The following is an 18,432-nucleotide window of genomic DNA, read 5'->3' as shown; positions in this document are numbered from 1 at the left end:
CAGCCTCCCTTCTGGATGAGCGCTCCAAAGGCGAGGGCTCCCTCAAGAACGTGGGAAGGCAGTCTCTAAGGTTCATTCCGCAGGTACTTACTGAGCGCTCACAAGGAGCTAGATATCGCGGTAAAAGCATGAAGCAGAGCAGTCACAAGACAGAGCTCCCTTCCTTCAAGGAGCTGACCTTCTATCTGGCGGCTCGCCCCCTCCCCCAGTCCCCAGCTGGGCGCTCAAATCTCAGCAACAAAAAGCAGCGACTTAGACCCGAACCAGGGACTCCCCCGGCGAGCCCTCGGCCGCGGACCGGAACACCGCAGGCGGAGAGTGGGCGGGGCCGCGGGCCGGCGGGGCTCGGCGGACCGGAGACCTGGGGCGGCAGCGCCCGGAGGTTCGGCCCGGGAGAGGCCCGCATCCCGCCAGACAGAGGGCGGCCACGCCCAACGTGACAGGTCACCGACTTACTGCTTTTTCAGCGTGGCGGGGACCAGCACCTGCTCCCGGAGCTCGGCGCCCGCGGCCCAGGCTTGGGTTTAAACTCCTCAGCCGTTAGCGGTTGCCGCCTCAGCCAATCAGGTCCTGAGAAGGCGGCGCAAAGGCGCGCGGGTAGAGGAAGTGGGAGCGGAAGGGGCGGGACCTCGCCGCGAGCGACAGGAGCGGGCGTGGCCAGGAGAGCCAGGGTGCCGTCCGCTGGGTGAAACGGGCCAGTTGTGGCTGCGAGCGGGCGCCGTGGTGCTGTCTCCTGATGCTTAGGTGAAAAAGGAAACTCTCCTTTGACGAAACTGCCTTTATCAGTCAGAGGTCTAAAAGCCTTGACAGCCACCTGAAGTCTGTTGGAAAGTTTTTGTTGTTTATGACGTTACTGTGAGAGGGCCCGCCCACATCTTATCATTTCTTCTGCATCTTTGCATTCTTTGCATCTTTGCATTATGATGCTGGCACCATTATATAGTTTTCACTTAAAAGCTCTCCCCGCTTTTAACTTTCTGAGGGAAAAGCAGGAATGAAATTTGATTGAAAATTCTATCTCATCAATGTTTAGGTCTGTACTAATGGTCTGTTTTAGCTTTATATAGAAGTATGACATTTTCCGTTATACACAACTACATAAAAATATATATATATATATAAACGTATATATATATCATTCACTTTATGTTCCAAGTCAGTTATCTGAGTTTCCTTTCACAAATGACTTTCATAATCTATACAAAGAATTTGGAGAAACAATACAGAGAGTAAAATTTCCTCTTTGTATGCCATTAGACTGAAAATGAAAATAGCTCGTTACATTTAGGTTTTAATAGTTGATTATACAGTGATACAGTCAACTTCATATTCTTGTCGATGTTTTGTTCATTTGGGGACATTCGAGAATCACAACTTTCCATTTTACTTTAGAGAATCTAGACAAATGATGCAAAACATGATTTTGAGTTAAACCTTTTAGTCTAATATATTTCAAGATCGGTCTCCAAAGAGATCTGGCTATGTGAATCTTGTGTATGTAGAAAACTATTTACTGATTAGCCAGCTGCTAAAATTACAGTGCATGGTACAGTAAAAACTTCAGTGATACTGGTTTAGAATGTAATATACTGGTTATAGAAATTTCTGGTTATCTAGAGGTTAACTAGCACCATATATTGTTTACCCAGCCTGACACATTAAATGCTCAATATATATGTTTTTTCAAATGAACCATGCCATGACTCTGCCATTTAGTGGTTATTTAATCTTGACCAAGTTGCTCAATCTCTCTTAGCTTCTGTTTCCTCATTTGTAAAATGGATGTTAATAACAGCATCCAAAATATTTTTATGATGGTTTCCATAAACAGACCCTTTTATTCAAGTACATTAATATTACTTTCTTCCTGATTCATTTTGTAGCTACAATTTCAAAACTAAAACAAATAGAAAAGGGAAACAGAATTCAGAGGTAGGAGAGATGTCAAAAAAATTTATCAAGACATGAATACCAACACCTCTTTTTAAAAAGTGCTGATTATCTTATCTCAGAGTATTTAAAGAACCAAGTGTTTTGTGAATTGTAAAATGTTTTTGACAATGTAAGTTCTCAACATACATGACCATAAACCTAAAATGTATAATTAATTAAGCTGAATTTAACCTAATCTTAGCTTGCTTTCTGATCATTTGCCTCTTGGTATAATGCATAGAGGCAGGAACCTTGAACAAGGAGTGTGAAGATACAGTTAGTTGTGTCTTGAGCACACGTTAGCTGTGTGTTCTTTGTTACAAGCTCCTTATCTATAAAATAAACCAGTTAAATTAAATGAGCTCATGGTTCTATTGTGATTCTCTCCTGCGCATGGCGCTGATTTTGCTCCTCTCCCTCCATTTTCCTTTACTCTTACACTCAATTGGTTGCCCGATTTTCTTTACCTATGGGCAGATTCCAGTCAATTAACATTTGATTGTCCTGACCCACAGTACCCACACCAAAAAAAGGGGAAGAAGAGAGAAGGAGAAGAGGAAGTCTGATTTCCAAACAACAATAACAACAAAAATCCTCTTTAACATCTCAGCATTGCTAAAACAAAAATCATCCAAGAAAAACAATCTCTGGACAGGAGCCGAGTAGAAGACATACTGCAAATCAACAGACCAATAAAACAAAGTAGAAGTAGTCTACTTACATTTTATTAATCCTTCTGATCTGATAATCTGTATCAGTCTGACAGGTTGAAAAGTGCCAAGAAAAACTAACCCAGGCTGATAGAAGCAGAAAAGGACCTTGGGTGATTTAAAGCATTTCTGGAGAGGATAGAGGTACGGGCTTGGAGAACAGGCAGGAACAAGGGGGCCTTCATAGCAGACAAGGACTCAGCCACCCTCATGCTACCAGCACAGCCCATGAGGATGCCACTGATCTTGCACAGCCAGCAGTGGCCCTTCATACTAGTGTGTATCAAGGCTGCCCCAGGGAATGAAAGAAGCCCAAGGCGTCCTGGCCTACATACCGATCTATATCATCCTCTGGGAAGCATAGGACATCCTGACCTGATTTAACCTATTCATATCCAAAGTTATACGACCACTCAACAACCAGACCCCACCAGCACTGATACCATTTTAACGACTTTTTTACATGATCTTTCCTGTATCTAGTAAAGAAATAGCTCACATACCTATACCTTGTAAATTTAGCTTTACCCTCAACCCATTGCAGCTCTTCACCACCCATGGGTCCTGTTCCCATGCTATTCTCGGAATAAAAGAGCAGGACTACCAGAACTTGACAGTCCAACAAATCTTTCTTTCGACTCCTTGGCTCACCGAACCCACATCAATACTACTGCTGGGACTGCCACTGCGGCTTGCCTCTGGAAAAAGTGAGCATGACTGTGCCGCAGTGCCCCCATCCCTGCTGCGTGGCCTCACTAGCTCCTGTTGCTAGGCCTGGGTTGGGTGTGTCTGGTTGGTCAAGCCTGGATCATAGCTACAAACTCTGGCTGCAAGGGAGTCCTGAACATTCAGCCTGTGTCTGGTTTTTTTAGCTTGTTACTGAGAGGCCATCTCTACCTCCCACCTAGGCCCAGGAAGGGCATTTTGAGCTAGGCAGACAAAAGAATCACAAAAGTTTGTTTCAGTATTTTAGGCTCCTTTGCTACAATCACTATTTCTATTTTCTTTAATGAGAAGACTTCTTGCCGTGCCTAGTGAGGGACAGGTAATAATTATAACAGCAGCAGACAACATTTATCCAGTGCTTTCCACGTCCTAGGCACTGTGTCGAGCCCTTTATGTGCCTTTTAATGATCCTATGTGGTAGATACTGTTATTTCCTTTTTATAGTTGAGCAAACTGAGGCACAGAAAATTTAAGTAACTTCTGCAAAGTTTTGTGAGTGGTACAGCTGGGATTTGAACCCAGATGGTCTGGCTGGGGCCTCTTTGAGACAGTGGAAGAAGTGGTTTGTCACGTGTCACTTCAGTTTCAAGGCAGGGCATCTATCATGTGAATTGCCTGCCTAACAGTCTCTTCCTTTTCTTCAATTTACGTTTTTTGGGAGTCCCTTCCCAAAAGGGTCCAGTGGTAAAGATGGAGGAGGCAAATCCTCTTTCCTTGAGGGAGAAGACAGCCAAGCAAACAGTTCATTCCCATACACTGGGATAGGTAGAGGCTTGAGGCAATTCAAGACTGATTCTCTGGTAGGCAAGGGCAGCAAGTTATTTAACGGGGCACCGAGCCTTCTTGTCCCTGACCTGGGTCTATGTACGAGTGAGGGGAGCCTTCCCTGCGGAGGGATAAAATAATCAGGGGCCTTGGTCTGCGTGTGTTCAGCAGTAGCTCTCTTTGCAGCTCTTTCACCTCCACTACACCAGTCCACAGACTAGACTGTACTGAGAGACTGGAGTGGGGTCTACTTCCCACCCTCTGCCCTGTGCCTCCACAGAAAATTCCACAAAGGTTCAAGTATTTCTTTACTCAAGGCTTCCAGTCACAAAATCCAAACCATACAGACTGGGGGCTTGGGGAGCGCTTGAAGAGGCAGCTGTTGCGCTCCCTAGCTTTACTAAGGGACTTACATTTACATGCGACAGCCAGCAGTGCAGGGTCCTGCAGCCCACGTCTCCACAGTTCTCTCCAGGTGGGCTTTCCTCTGGCTCCTGCAGAGGGTTCCAAGATATCTTCGTCCCCACACTTCCTCATCATATATCCCTTCTCCCTTTTGATACTTACTGCAAAAGCAAAGGAACAGCAGTTGTGGAAAATAATGAATCTGCTGTTTGAGGTCCCTTTGGGATATCTAGGTGGAGAAGTCCAGCAGGCACCCAGATATACAAACATGGAGCTCAAAAGAGATTCTGGATTTGGGACTCAGCAATGAAGGGTAACAGAAATCGCTAGAGTGGACTAAGTTATGGAGGGAAGTGTGTACAAGTGCAAGGAAGGTAGAAGGTAGAACCCTGGTGAACATCCATTAGGGAGGAAAGAGAGAAAAGGGCGGCAAGAGAGGCAGTGAGAGGTAGGAGGAGACAGAGCCCCAGGGAGGCCAGGGGAGGAGCTCATTTCAAAGAGGAACCCCCAGCTTTGTCTTACACAGCAGGAAGATGTGAGGGGGAACAACCTTGGGGGTTAACAGTTTGGAAGTCATTCACTTCATGGCAGAGAGAGTGCAGAGATGAGAGCAGATAATTCTTTGAGGATAAAAAGAGAAGTGACAATAGCTACAGGGGAATCCAGGGTGGAGGGAGGGTTTGTGTTCTTTTTATAGGCTAGAGGAAGGAGCTGGCAGAGAGAGAGTGGATGACATAGGAAAGATGTGGGTAGCGGTGGAGCAGAGTTCCATGGATCAGGAGGCTGGAAGGAGGGCTAAGCTGTGGTCTGAAGGATGGCCTCTTCTGAGGCAGGAAGAAGATATGAAAGACCAGATGAGTTTGAAACGAAAATGCTTTGTAAGCTTTCGAATTCATATAAATGTAGGAATATTATCTTTTTATTTAAAACATTTGCTTCCTTAAAAAAGAGCTATCTCCACATTTAAAAATTGCTGCTTTCATTTAATTCAGTAAAAACTGAGGTCAGAGACATTATTTAGATATGGACCAAAACTTCCTTATCTCCTGTAAACAGTTTCTGTAACAGAATGAAGGGAAATAGTTTTTACCTAAAACTCTCAGCTGTTCTTACATCAACCCCTACATAGAGTTAGGGCCTCTTAAAATACACTAAGTCATAGAAAGAAAGAAAAGCTCTGGTTTCGAACTGGGTTGCCTGCTGACTAAGCTCTGCAAAATCTGAGCAGGAAAAGATAAATAGACTAGATTGCAGATTCTTCCCAAAATAAAAATTTAGACAGTGAATATAAATAAACCCAAACAAATAGCCTCATCAAATCAATTTTTTCTCAGCCATGACAGGAACCTGTATTTAAATATTTATCATAACAGTTGGTTGAGAAAACTTTGCTATGTTCACCCTTAAAGCAAATATGAAGTACTTTTCTCAATAAAAGGACAACTAGTAATTTAAATTCACAAAATATCATGTATCTTCTCCATCATGTTAATTTTATTAAGATGGGTGACATAGGTGGTTTTCTTAACATCATATATGCTATTTTTTATGTATAAGTAATGAACTATATATAGTGGTAGAAATTATTTAGAAAAAAGATGAACAGCTAATAGATGCTAGGTCCTATGGGGTTACAACAATGGAAAGTTCATGCTGTCAAAGAATTTAGACACTGAGAGATCTGACATATACACTGATAACGATACAAGGTAGTCCACATTCATTGCCACAACAGTAGCAGAGGAAAGAGTGATTCCTATTTGGTTGTAGAGTCAGGAAGCCAACATAGAGAAGTTCACGTGAACGTGTGGTAGGCTGAACAAATGTCCCCTAAAGACATATTTGCTTCCTAATCCCTGGAACTTGCTAATATTACTTTATGTGACAAAAGCGTGGATATCACCTTATTTGGAAAAATGTCTTTGAAAATTTAAGTTAAGGATTTTGAGATGAGGAGTTTATCCTGGATTATCCATGCGAGCCCTAAGTATCATCATGAGTGTCCTTTAAGAGACAGGCAGAGGGAAATTTGACGTACAGACACACAGGAAGATAAGACACCATGAAGATGGAGAAGAGAGAGATGCACTCACAAGCTCAGAAATGCCAACCATCACCAGAAGCTGCAAGAGGCAAGGAACGGATTCCCCCAGAGCCTGCAGAGGGAGTGCAGCCAAGCTGGCACCTCGATTTTGGACTTCTGACCACAAGAATTGTAAGAGAATACCTTTCCATTGTTTCAAGCCACGCCGTTTGTGGGATTCTGTTCCAGTAGCTGCAGGAAACTAATGCAGGGGTCTTGAAGGATGAGTAGGTTTCCACCAAATGAGGACTGCAGTGTGTGGAGAGAGACATTTTATTTTGAGAGAAGGGCAGGACAAAGGCAATAAAAGGGAAAAAACGCACAAATTTTCTAATGAGTCGTTCAGTTCAGGTGCAATGTAAATGTAGAGGACTAGTTAGAAAAGGAGGGGTGCGAAGTTTTTTGGCGATAAAGATACAGGTAAGTTTTTGAGCAGAAAAGGGACATAATCAGGGCTATGCAGAATATATATATAAGCGTGCGGAAAGGCTTCTGGACTTGCTAGAACAATTTCCAGACACCCTATATAAACTCTACTTAGCCCTCCACGTAGAATTGTATTTACATTTTTTTACTTTTTATTTTGAAATAAATTATTTATGTTTTCATTTTGACAATTTCAGACTCTACAGACTCATTTAAACTGGAAAAGTCAGAAAGTCTTTTTTATGGTCTTTCCTGACCTTGGCTTTTTTTAAGAGTATAGGCAAACTAAATCACAATGCCCCTCTATTTGGGATTGTCTGATGTTTCCTCAGGATTAAATTCAAGTGTTCATTCTGGGCCAAAGTGCTATGGAAGTGATGTTGAGTTCTTCTTAGTACATCGTATCAGGAGCACATGATGGTGGTTTGTACTGTTACTGGTCACTTAGTTAAGGTGGTGTCTGCTAGGTTTCTCCACTGTAGATTTGCTATTATTTCCTTTATTTTTCATCTATCTATCCATCTATCTAGCTACCTATCTACCTACCTATCTATCTATCTACCTATTTCAGTACGGAATCATAGATTCTTATTTTATTCAATAGATTATAATCTCTTACCTTCATAATTTTGAAGAGCAAATTGTCCCATATTTGGCCAGTGATAGTCCCTTTGAGATGATTCTGTGTCCTTTTGATAATCCTCATCATTGATTGAACACTTCCTTACTTTCTGGAACAGCAGGATATTTCTGGCTCATTTTGTACTTTCTCAGCCCCAGCCCTGGAGTCAGTCAATCAGCCATTTCACCAAAAAGCCTTGGTTCCTTTTACTGGAGAATGGGGAAGAACGGGTTCAGAAACCAAGATCTGCGTACTCAGTGTGCCCATTGCTACTAGGGTGTCATTAATGCTAGGCTCTCTCAAGGCACAGAACTTGAAAATTTATGTACATTTATGTATACACACATGCATGTATACAAACATCTATATTTCTATCATCTATGTATGTATGTATCTGTCTGTCTATCCCTCTATCTATCTAATCTGTCCATCATCTGTCTATCTTAAAACTCATGCATTCACACTGACACTTCCAATTCCAAACGAAAACCACAGGGTTCATTCCGGCGTTTTCCTTTTCAATGTAACTACTTCTCCAACAACCAGAAATCTGGTTCCTATTATCTACAATATATTTACTTTCTGCTCAGTCCTAGCATACATAGGAAGTAACTGAAGAATTGCTAATCCACTCTATGAAAACTAACTAAAGTTGAATATTTGTTTGCTGTTCTTTCTTAAAATCTTTAGCTTAAGGGTAAGTAGCTAAATACTGTCATTTAAAGTTACTCCGATTCATTGATTTTCTCCTCTCTCTTCAGTGTGACTATGTTAGTCACTTGAATTATGGTTAGGTTTACTTATATCTCCTTGTATATAATTCTTGAATTTTTCCCTATCTTTATATGTATGTATGTTTATACTCATATATGTATTTTAGTATGTGAAACATTAATTTCAAAAGTCAGAATTTTATAAAGAGGTGTATTCAAAAGTGTCACTCCTCTCTTCCTTTCTTCTATCCCTTTCTCACTCCTAATTCCTTACTACCTGCGTTAGTTTCCTATTGCTGCTGTAACAAATTACCACAAACTTAGTAGTTTAAAACTATAGAAATTTATTCTCTGATAGTTCTAGAGGCCAGAAGTCGGAAATGAGTCTTATAAAATCGAGGTGTCAGCAGGGCCATGCTCCCTCTGGAGGCTGCAGGGGAGAGTCTGTTTCCTTGCCTTTTCCAGCATTGGGGCTGCATTCCTTACATCCCTGGACTCATGGCCCCTTCCTCCATTTTCAAAACCAGCTGCGTAGTATCTTCTGATTCTGCTTCCCTCTGTTTCCATCACATGGCCTTCTCTTCTGCCTGTAGTCAAAGTCCCTCTGCCTGCCTCTTATACGCATACTTGTCATTACATTTAGGACCCACTCTGATAATCCTAGGTAATCTCTCTATCTCAAGATACTTAATTTAATGACATCTACAAAGATCCTCCTTCTATATAAGGTAACATTCACAAGTTCCAGAGATTAAGACCTAGATATTTTTGGTGGCCATTATTCAGCCACCTATACCATCCAATTCCCACTTAACTGCTATAGGTAACTAATCTTAATAGTTTCTTGTTTATGTTTCTAATTACACAAATGATTAGATACATGTATATTTTCTCATTTTCCATTCTTAAAGTGGCATACTATAAAAACTCTTGCATTTTGTCATTTTTCTCTTAAAAAAATAATCCTGGAAATCACGCTATGTTAGTTCATAGAAAATGACTCATTCTTTTTCACAGCTTCATAGTACTCCATTGCATGGATGTACCACAGTTTATTCACACACCTTCCTGTATATAGGAATTTAGAGGGTTTTTTTTTTTTTGATATTTTGCAATTACAAATGATACTATAATGACTAACTTTGTGCATAGGAGTTTCATCCTGTTGGAGGTGTATCATCAGGGTAGATTAGTTTGCATTTCACTTAAAATAAGTGGGTTTGAATATCTTTTCATATTTTTGAGAAATATGTGTATTTATATGTTTGTGTGTGTGTGTAAATTGTCTCCTAATTAGTAATTTGTCTCTTGTATTTGTTTGGGGTTTTTTTTGTGAGGAAGATTGTCACTGAGCTAACCTCTGTTGCCAATCACCCTCTTTTTGCTTGAGGAAGACTGTCGCTGAGCTAACATCTGTGCCAATCTTCCTCTATTTTGTATGTGGGATGCCACCACAGTATGGCTTGAAGAGCCATGTGTAGGTACGTGCCCAGGATCCGAACTGGCGAACCCCAGGCTGCCAAAGCAGAGTGCACGAACTTAACCACTACACCACCGGGCTGGCTGAGCCCTATTTGTTTATTTTTTATTGTTCAAAAGTTTTTTAAAACATAGTCAAATTTGTCAGTTTTATTTTTTATTGCATCTGAATTTTGAGTCATAGTTAGAAAGCCTTTTCCTACATCCAGGTTATAGAGAAAATCATACATGGTTTCTTCCAGTACTTACATGGTTTCATCTTTGACGTTTATATCCCTGGTCCATTTGGAGTTTATTCTTGATTATAGTCTGTGATGTGATTCTAATTTTATCTTTCTTCAAATAGCAAACCAGTTGTCCCACCAATATTTACTAAAATGTCTATCTTTTCCCAAGTGATTTTAGATATCATATTTATTGCATACTAAATTTCCATATGTGTTTGCATCTATTTCTGGGACTTTCTATTTTATCCCACTGGTCTATTTATCTATTCATGCACCAGTGCCATGAGTAGATAAACAAACCAGATCTATAGCATATTTTAACGACTGATAGGGCTAGTCGCTTTTCATAAACTTTTCTTTTTCAGTGTTTTCCTGGCTATGTTTGCATGCTTATTTTTCCATATGAATTTTAATATCAACTTGTCCGGTTCCATAAACATCTTGGTATTTTTATTAGTATTTGTTAAATATATAAATTAACTAAGAGAAAATGTATCTTTATAACATTATGGAATGCCCTCCCATTTGTTCAAGTCCATTTTTGTATCTTTCAGCAGTACTTTAAAGTTTTCTCACATAAGTTTGCGCATTTCTTGATAATTTCATGCTGAAACATTTTATTTTCTTTGTTACTATTACAATAGTAATATTTAAGGATATAAAGTAAATATGTCCATAAGATCTACTTATTGATTATGCTGTTTACGTCTATATTTGTTTTCCTTATTTTTCGTTTACTTGGTCTGTTTGTCCTGAAAGTGGCATATTGAAGTTTCTTACTACTAGTGTATTTCTGTCAATGTTTCTTTGCATGTTCTATGATTTTTGCTTTATAACTGTGTTGCTGAGTTGTTTGGTAAATAGATTCGTAACTGTTATAATATAATACAATAATTCATTCATTCAACTGTTAAAATATAATTCATTGTGAATAGTGGCATTAAAACATGTCCTTCTTTGTCTCATTTAATGCATTTTGGTTTAAATGCTACTTTGACAGTCAGGATCACAACCTCTGCTTTCTCATCATTTCCAGCTGCCTGGTACAATGTTGCCCATTCCTTTAGTTTTTGACTTTCTGAATCACTTTGATTTAGGCATGTCTCTTATTTTCAGCAGCTTTCTTTGTGAGTCAAATTGAAAATCTTTTTCTTCTAACATATAAATTAAACCTATTCATATTTATTGATATGACATATGTTTAGATCCATGGTCACAGTATTTTATTTTAAAATTATTTTATTTAATAGTAATGACATTAATATTATTATAATCCCTATGTTTCTTTTTGTATATGGTGCATTTTCTTTGCTCTTTTAATTTTTAAAACTTATTTTTGTATTTAGGAAAGTTTGTAGTGTTATTCTAGTGGTTATCTTTGTATTTGTACTTTTTGTAAAGCCTTTAGTTCTCTCTTCCTTACTTAATCATTTATTATCTGATTTGTCAGTTTTAATATTATCCTTTACCCCCATCTATTGCCTGTGTCACAATCAATGGATGTATTCTGCCTTCCTCTTTCTCTTTCCCTTCTCCCATTTTTACCTGCATTATTTCTACTTTATTAGAACCTAATACACATTACATATAACATCATTGTTTGAGCTTTGTTCACATCTCTGTTTAGTTTTAGTTTTATAGTTTATAATAAATATAAAGTATTATATTTATTAAATATAATAAATGATCACTATCAGTCCTTTTGATGAAGTTTTGCCACTTGACTGAATGGAAATCATCTTTCCAAAGATTCTTCAAGAAGTGCTCATGTATACAAAATTCCCTGAATTTTTCATGTTTAAAACTCATTTTCTCTTGCCATGATACTTGAAAGACAGATTGACTGAATATCATCAATTCACACTTTTTCTCGAGTTTTTAAAAAATGCTATTCCATTGTTGCCTTTCTTGTATGTAGTTTTAAGCAGGCTGGTGCTAGGTTAATTCTTTCATCCTTGTAATTTCTTGATCATTTCTAGCTTGGATGCTTGGGTATTTTTTCTTAACTTTGAGGATAAAGAAGTCCAATAGTTTTACCTGCATATGTCTTGGAGTTGATAATTCTGGTTTAATTTCGTTATGTAATTGATGAATCCTTTCAGTATTTGGATTTATATCTTCTTTCATATTCTGAAAATATTTGGATCATAGTTTTAAATATTAGTTCTGTTCTGTTGTTTTGTTTATCTTCTTTATGGACTATCATTGTTTATATGTTGTTTCTTCTTTATCTTTCATTTCAGCCACTTTTTGTTGACCCTAACTACTTTTAATTTTGTATCTTATTTTCATTATCTTGTTTATTTTCCTGCCCTTTTCCAAAGCCCCTTATTAAATTTTCACTTGATTTTATTTTCAATAAATCAGAACCTTTACATTTTATTCTTCATTTCTGTGATAATTTTTGTCTTTTTCTCCTATTACTTTCCTAGATTCAATTCATTTTCTTTTCATTTCTTCCTGGGGTTTTTTTTTTTCCATTTCTATCTTTTAGTTTTTGAATTTCTGGTTGAAGGTGGTTTTTCATATCCCCAAGTGCTTCTTTGTGAATATTTAGTTGACTTTGGAGTTTATGTTGTAGTTTTCTTCTTCTTTGTGCCTTTTTTTTTTTTTACCAGTTGGGATTGGTACTTTTTATCAGCTGAAGCGGTCTTGTTTTCTGTTTCTTATAACAGTTTTGTTTATATTTACTCTGTTTTCATCTGCGCATTTCAAAGATTTCGGATGGTTTACAAAATTTCAAGTTCACTCTTCTGCAGAGACATACAATTTTTTAATGGACGGATCTTGTGTGTGTGTGAGTAATATGGGCTAAAGATTGCAGATTTTCACAGCTTTGGCTCTCTTTTTCCTTACTTCACCCTAAAATGTCCTTTTGTTTCTTTTTCTCTTCACCAAGCTCCAAAGAGTGCCTCTCTATTTTTTTACCTTCTATACCTCCAGAAGCAATGGTTTTCACACACTATCCCCTTGAATCACGTGCATTTAAAATTTGTTTTAATATATAGTAAGTGTTCTTATCTACCAGGATTCTTCACCAATATTTTAGCACAAAAGTGGACTTTCTCTTTTTTGTGGTTATCTTAGATCAATCATAGTCTTGCCAACAGCTCTCCTCTCTTCCATGCATTTTCTCCAGACCATTCTTTATCTCCGTGCAAGTTTGTGGCAGAAGCATGGGACATAGTTTCCTGAGATTTGGTGTTTATTTTTCTATTCACAGATAATTTGAAGTTTGGCATTCTCTTTTAGTTATGCAGAGGGCATGGGGTTCATGTAGTTTTCTTTGTTCTTTTTATTGTTCTGTATTTGGTGTTTTGGAGAATGAGTTGGGAGATTTAGATTTATACAGCTGTGGCTAATATCATCTTGGCTACTCAGAAATTCTACCCCTACTGTTATTTTGACGGAAGTGCGCACTCTGCACTAGGCATTTCAAAAAGAAAAATGTTGTAATTCATCTAGGTTTTGTGAATAAAGGAGTAACCAGACCCCTCTTCTCCTTCTTATACCTTGTCCTGGGTTGGAGGGAGGGGGTTGTTTATGATTTGAGAATCTTTCCCCAAAGGACAGACGTGAGTCAGCTGAACCTGATCAGGTCTGTGACTCAGACTCTGATTTATATGGTGCTTCCTCTCTCCCTTCCCCTCAAGCTCCTATACCTCAGAGCTAGGATTATCCTTCACTTCCGGGAGCATGGGTAGGAAGAGAATAATCATCCAAGGGCTTTCCTGATGCTTGGGCTCCTCATAAGACCTGCCCTTCTACTACCATACAATTGGGAGCAGCCAGAGGGTGGGGTCACCCCAATGCTATTGAGCTAAATATCTGGGTTTTGGCTTGAACTTTTCACTAACATGCCATTGGGACTGTTCTCATCATGGCTCAGATTCCTGTTTACCTTAAATCACCTTGTCAGTTCCAACCCCTTAAGTTTTCCCCTGTCAAGTGGGCTCCCATTCCCATACTGCTAGTATGTCCACTACTCTGAGCCAATACTCCCCCTTCCCGTTCCTCTGAAACATTTCCACTGAGCCTTTTAAAATTCCCTTCTTTAATGTGCCTATGTTTTTTTGTTTTTTACTGAAACTTGTCTCTTCCTAGAGGACCTGCTTCCTCTGTAGCCCTCTCAGTAGTGACTGCTTTTCCTTCCACTCCCCACATATGTCAGGGCCAGGAGGTGGGATTGGGGTCTTCTTTTCTCCCCTTATTGCTAACAAACAATTTTTCCTCCTTCCTTTTTCTAAACTCTAACTAATCTGAATTATATGCCATCTGGATATAGTAGCTTTCTTTTTCTCCTCAATGTAGTCTTCTGAGGCTCTTCTGATCACCCATTTTTGATGACATTAGCTTCTGTTCCATCATCTTCCTCTCTACATCTACTCCACTCTTGTTGACATTGCTATTTATAGAGAAACTCATCTAATAATAATTATTCCTTAAACTTCTTACCTCCATCAACCTTTCTTCCACCTCAGCTCAGACCAGAACCTTGCCATTACGGTCACTGAAATCTTGGATTCAAGCATGATGTTCTCTGACTACTGCCTCCAATCCTTCCAGCTCACTTACTCTGGTACTCCTGTTTAAGTAATTCTTCAACTACACTGAGAACTCAAATCTGTTAACCTCACTATGTTTTTGATATCCATCACCACCTTCATATAGTTATTTCCCTTCTTACCCAGTTTAGAGTCCGTGGTCCATCATGGGAATCAATCACTTACAAACGTCCTCAACTGCCTCACTCTTCCCTCCTTGCGTTATATTATTTGGCTAAATCTCAGCCCAGCTGAGCCCAATTCTCCACTTTCTCAGCACCTACACTGAAGCTGTTGAATGTTGCTGGCTGAAAGTCACATAACTGGGATGACTAGTTTGTCATCTATGTTACAATGGTTATAATCTTCAAATAGGCTATCATTCCTTCCTGGCAACCCTACCAGGTTTCTAGAGAAAGTTTGCTTTTTCAATTTTCTCAAGATAAATAATTCATACATTATCCTCCTTCCTCAAACCTCTTCTACCCTTCATGACTCTCAGCCTCTGGCCTTGCTTTAGACTTAATGGAGAAAGTAGAAGCCATTAAATCAGAATGTCCTTATTTTCCCACTGTGAAATCTACCAATTTAACTGAACTTAAATCTCTCTTCTCTGTTTTACCTCTTCCCCTTGCTCTTGTCAAACAGAAATTGACCCCCTCGGGCTCTGGCTCCAGCACCCTTTTGACTTCTCAAGTATTTCATTCCTTCACTTGTCCCCTCTGTCTCCTGCATCACCTGTCTCTTCCTATCTATTAAATGATTTCTATCAGCATAACCTGCTCTAGTGACTCGCATCCTAAAACTCCTTTCCTTGACCCCGTATCCCATCTCAACTACAGCCCTGCTTCTCTCCTTCTCTTTGCAATGTCTTCTCTACAGAGTTATATCCAGTCTGCCATCTCACATTCACTCTTCAACCCATTTTCTTCTGGGCTTGCATCCTCATCATAGCATTGATTCTGCTCTTGTCAAGGTCACAAAGAACTCCTATATTACCAAATATAGTAGACTCTTGATCTCTTGGCGGTGTTTGACATAAATGACACTTTCCTCTCTTGGTTTTTGTAGCTCCATATTCTCCTCCCCTCTGACTCTTCCTTTGAAGCCTGAACTCTAAGTATTGGAGTCAGTACTCCATCCTATTTCTTCTTATTTACCTGCCTTTTGCATAAGTGATTTCATCCAGTCCCATGGCTTTCAATGCTGATACCTTCCAAATTCACACCTTCAGCAGAGTATTTCACTCCTATGCTCTAGATTCATTCAATTGTTATTTGATCTCTATATTTGGATGGCTGTTAAACATCTCAATCTTAATAGACCAAATATAGCACCTGATCTCTCCCATAATTCACCATTTCAGTAAATGGCACCATTATCCAGTTATTCAAGCCAACAATTTAGAGGTAATCCTGCGTTTTTCTCTTTCCCTTATTTCCAATATGTGGCAGCCATGAAAGTGCACCTCTCAGATCTCTGCTTTCAGAGAGCATTACTGACTGACGGCCCCAGCTGCTGTGCTCTGAAGTCTATCACCAGGGTCTGGCCTGCACTTCCCACCGATGGCTCCCCATCAGTTACTGAGCGTGGCAGGGATACTAAGGTAGGCCCATTCCTGGGAGACACAGGACTCCTCTTCTGGGAGACATCGGCCTGAAAACTTTCCATTGGCTTTCCTGAAACTTCCTTAGAACTGTCTCATTTCTACAACTTTTCCTTTCCTGTCCTCCACGGGAGCTGAATCTGCAGCCGGTCTAGAAGCTCTCCCAGTCCCCTCCAGATCTCACCCTGTTTTTTCCTCACATGTGTATCTCCCCCAATAAATCTTGTGCATGTCTAATCTGATCTTACTGTTGCTTTTCAGAGAGCCTGAACTAATACATCTTAGTTGATCTGTGAGCAAATTTTCTGTCATTTCTATTTCCTAAATATTTCTTGCATCCACCCACTTCTCTCTATTGCCATCACCTCAAGTAGAAGCTATGCCATTTGTCCCCTGGATCACTGCAACAGCCTGGTACTTTCATTTTATGTCCTCCAGTCCATTCTCATCACAGTAGCCAGAGTGATTTTTTAATAGTAAATTAATCATGCTACCTCCCAGCTTAAAACCTTTCAATGGCTTCCCATTGTGCTTAGAGTAAAATTTAAACTCCTATTGTGGCTGCAAGATGCTTTAAAAGCTAGCTGCTGCCTCTCTTTTCAACTTCATCTTATATCACCTTCCCTCTGTCCCCAGGCTCACCAGGTGCAGGCACACCTGTGTCCTTTCTCTTCCTACAAATTGTTCAGCCCTTTCCCGCCTCAGGGCCTTTCGGCTTGGTCTCCCTTCTTCCTAAAATACTCCTCGCCATCTCTTCAGAGGGTGGGCTCATTCTCATCCATAGCGCTCAACGTAGTGTCCCCTCACCAGTGAGGCCTTCTTCACCGAAGCCATCATCTCCACCCTACGTTATCCCGACTATTTCCTCCCAGGTAGTTATCATTCTCTGCTAAGTCTTTTGCTTACCATCTGCTTCTCTCACTTGAACAGAGTAGGCAAATTATGGCCCATGGCCCACCAATTGTTTTGTATGGCCCACCATCTAAGAATGGTTTTTACGTATTTAAGTGTTTGAAAAAAATTTTTGAAAAGAATATTTCACAACACATGAAAATTATGTAAAATTCAAATTTCAGTGTTGGAATAATATGGAATAATAATATATATAATAAAGTTGGGATATAGTCACTCATTTGTTTACATATTATCTACGGCTGCTTTAACACTACAACAGCAGAGTTGAGCAGTTGTGTATGGCCCACAAAACCTCTAATATTTACAGAAAAAGTTTTCTGACTGTTGCACTAGAATGTAAGTGCCATGGATGAGGGACATCGATGACCTTGTTCAGTCTTCACTTCTAGTGCCTGGTCCACAGCTAGTGCTCAGTAACTACAGGTTGAACCAATCTTCCCTCTCTCCCGGGACTTTGAATATATGAGGGGGTAGGAAGGCTTACCTCTCATTAGCTTATTCCCTTCTAAGACTCAGTCAGAGGAATTGGGAACCAATTATTACCGATTCTGGGAAAGTACCCCGAAAACAGGACTGTGTTTTAGTCATCGTGAAATACCTAGCAAAGTCTTTGCACAAGGTAGGGTGGAGCTGGAAACCCAAAGAACTCTTTTGGGGTTATTATTAGGGGGAATTTAAATAGCCCGTTCAAAGGACTTAGCAGAATGTTAGGCGTACAGAAGTGTTCAATAAATGTTTGCTTCTGCCTCAATTTTCCTTGCTGTAATGAGAATAAAAATACAGGGTCGTCACACAGACTAAATTAAACAAGAATGCTCTGTGTGGAACAGCTTTGTCAACCATAAACACTACCCGAATGAAGTTATCCCAGTGCATTGAGCAGGCCAGTTTGGAGGGAAGGGCCCTCACCTGGGGGCGAGAAGACCTAACTCATGCTAACTCTTGTCACTTATTAACTGACTCTGGACAATCTGTTTCTTTTCTTCTTGTGTAAAAGCGGCCTGTGAACGGACAAGACCGTTCCTCGGGGGTCCAGCCCACGTCTCTCTGCCAGGCCTTTCCTTTTCCTGCAGGATACAAAGCCCCCCAGCTCGGGCTGTCCTCCCCGGGCAGGCGGCGGCGGCCGGCGGGGCGGGGCCTGTCCGGGGGCGTGTCCTGGGCGGAGCGGGGCGTGCCCGGGGCGGGGGGGCGGGGCCTCCCTCGCTCTGGCGGCTGGCCGGCGGGCCGGGCCGCACGGGGGCGCCACTGGGGCTGCGCTGCCCCGACTTGCCGAGAGTTG

At 40.3% G+C, this 18,432-nt stretch overlaps 1 protein-coding gene across 2 annotated transcripts in view; it reads right to left on the bottom strand.

The window, feature by feature from the left end:
• Positions 1-530, bottom strand: part of SGO2 (shugoshin 2) — a 28,549-nt gene extending 28,019 nt beyond the window's left edge. The window contains exon 1 of one of the 2 annotated variants that reach the window (XM_046657737.1): positions 457-530. In XM_046657737.1, coding sequence (XP_046513693.1) covers position 457 — 1 coding nt within the window. In that variant the 5' untranslated portion in view covers positions 458-530. Of the gene's footprint in view, positions 1-91; positions 244-456 lie in introns of those variants that run through there. The other variant, XM_046657736.1, reaches the window with a different exon arrangement.
• Between the last annotated feature and the right edge of the window lie 17,902 nt (positions 531-18,432).

The sequence above is a fragment of the Equus quagga genome, chromosome 4, assembly GCF_021613505.1.
Source record: "Equus quagga isolate Etosha38 chromosome 4, UCLA_HA_Equagga_1.0, whole genome shotgun sequence".
NCBI lineage: Eukaryota > Metazoa > Chordata > Mammalia > Perissodactyla > Equidae > Equus > Equus quagga.
Note: the sequence above shows the minus strand (reverse complement) of the source record. Positions and strands in the feature narration are given on the sequence as shown.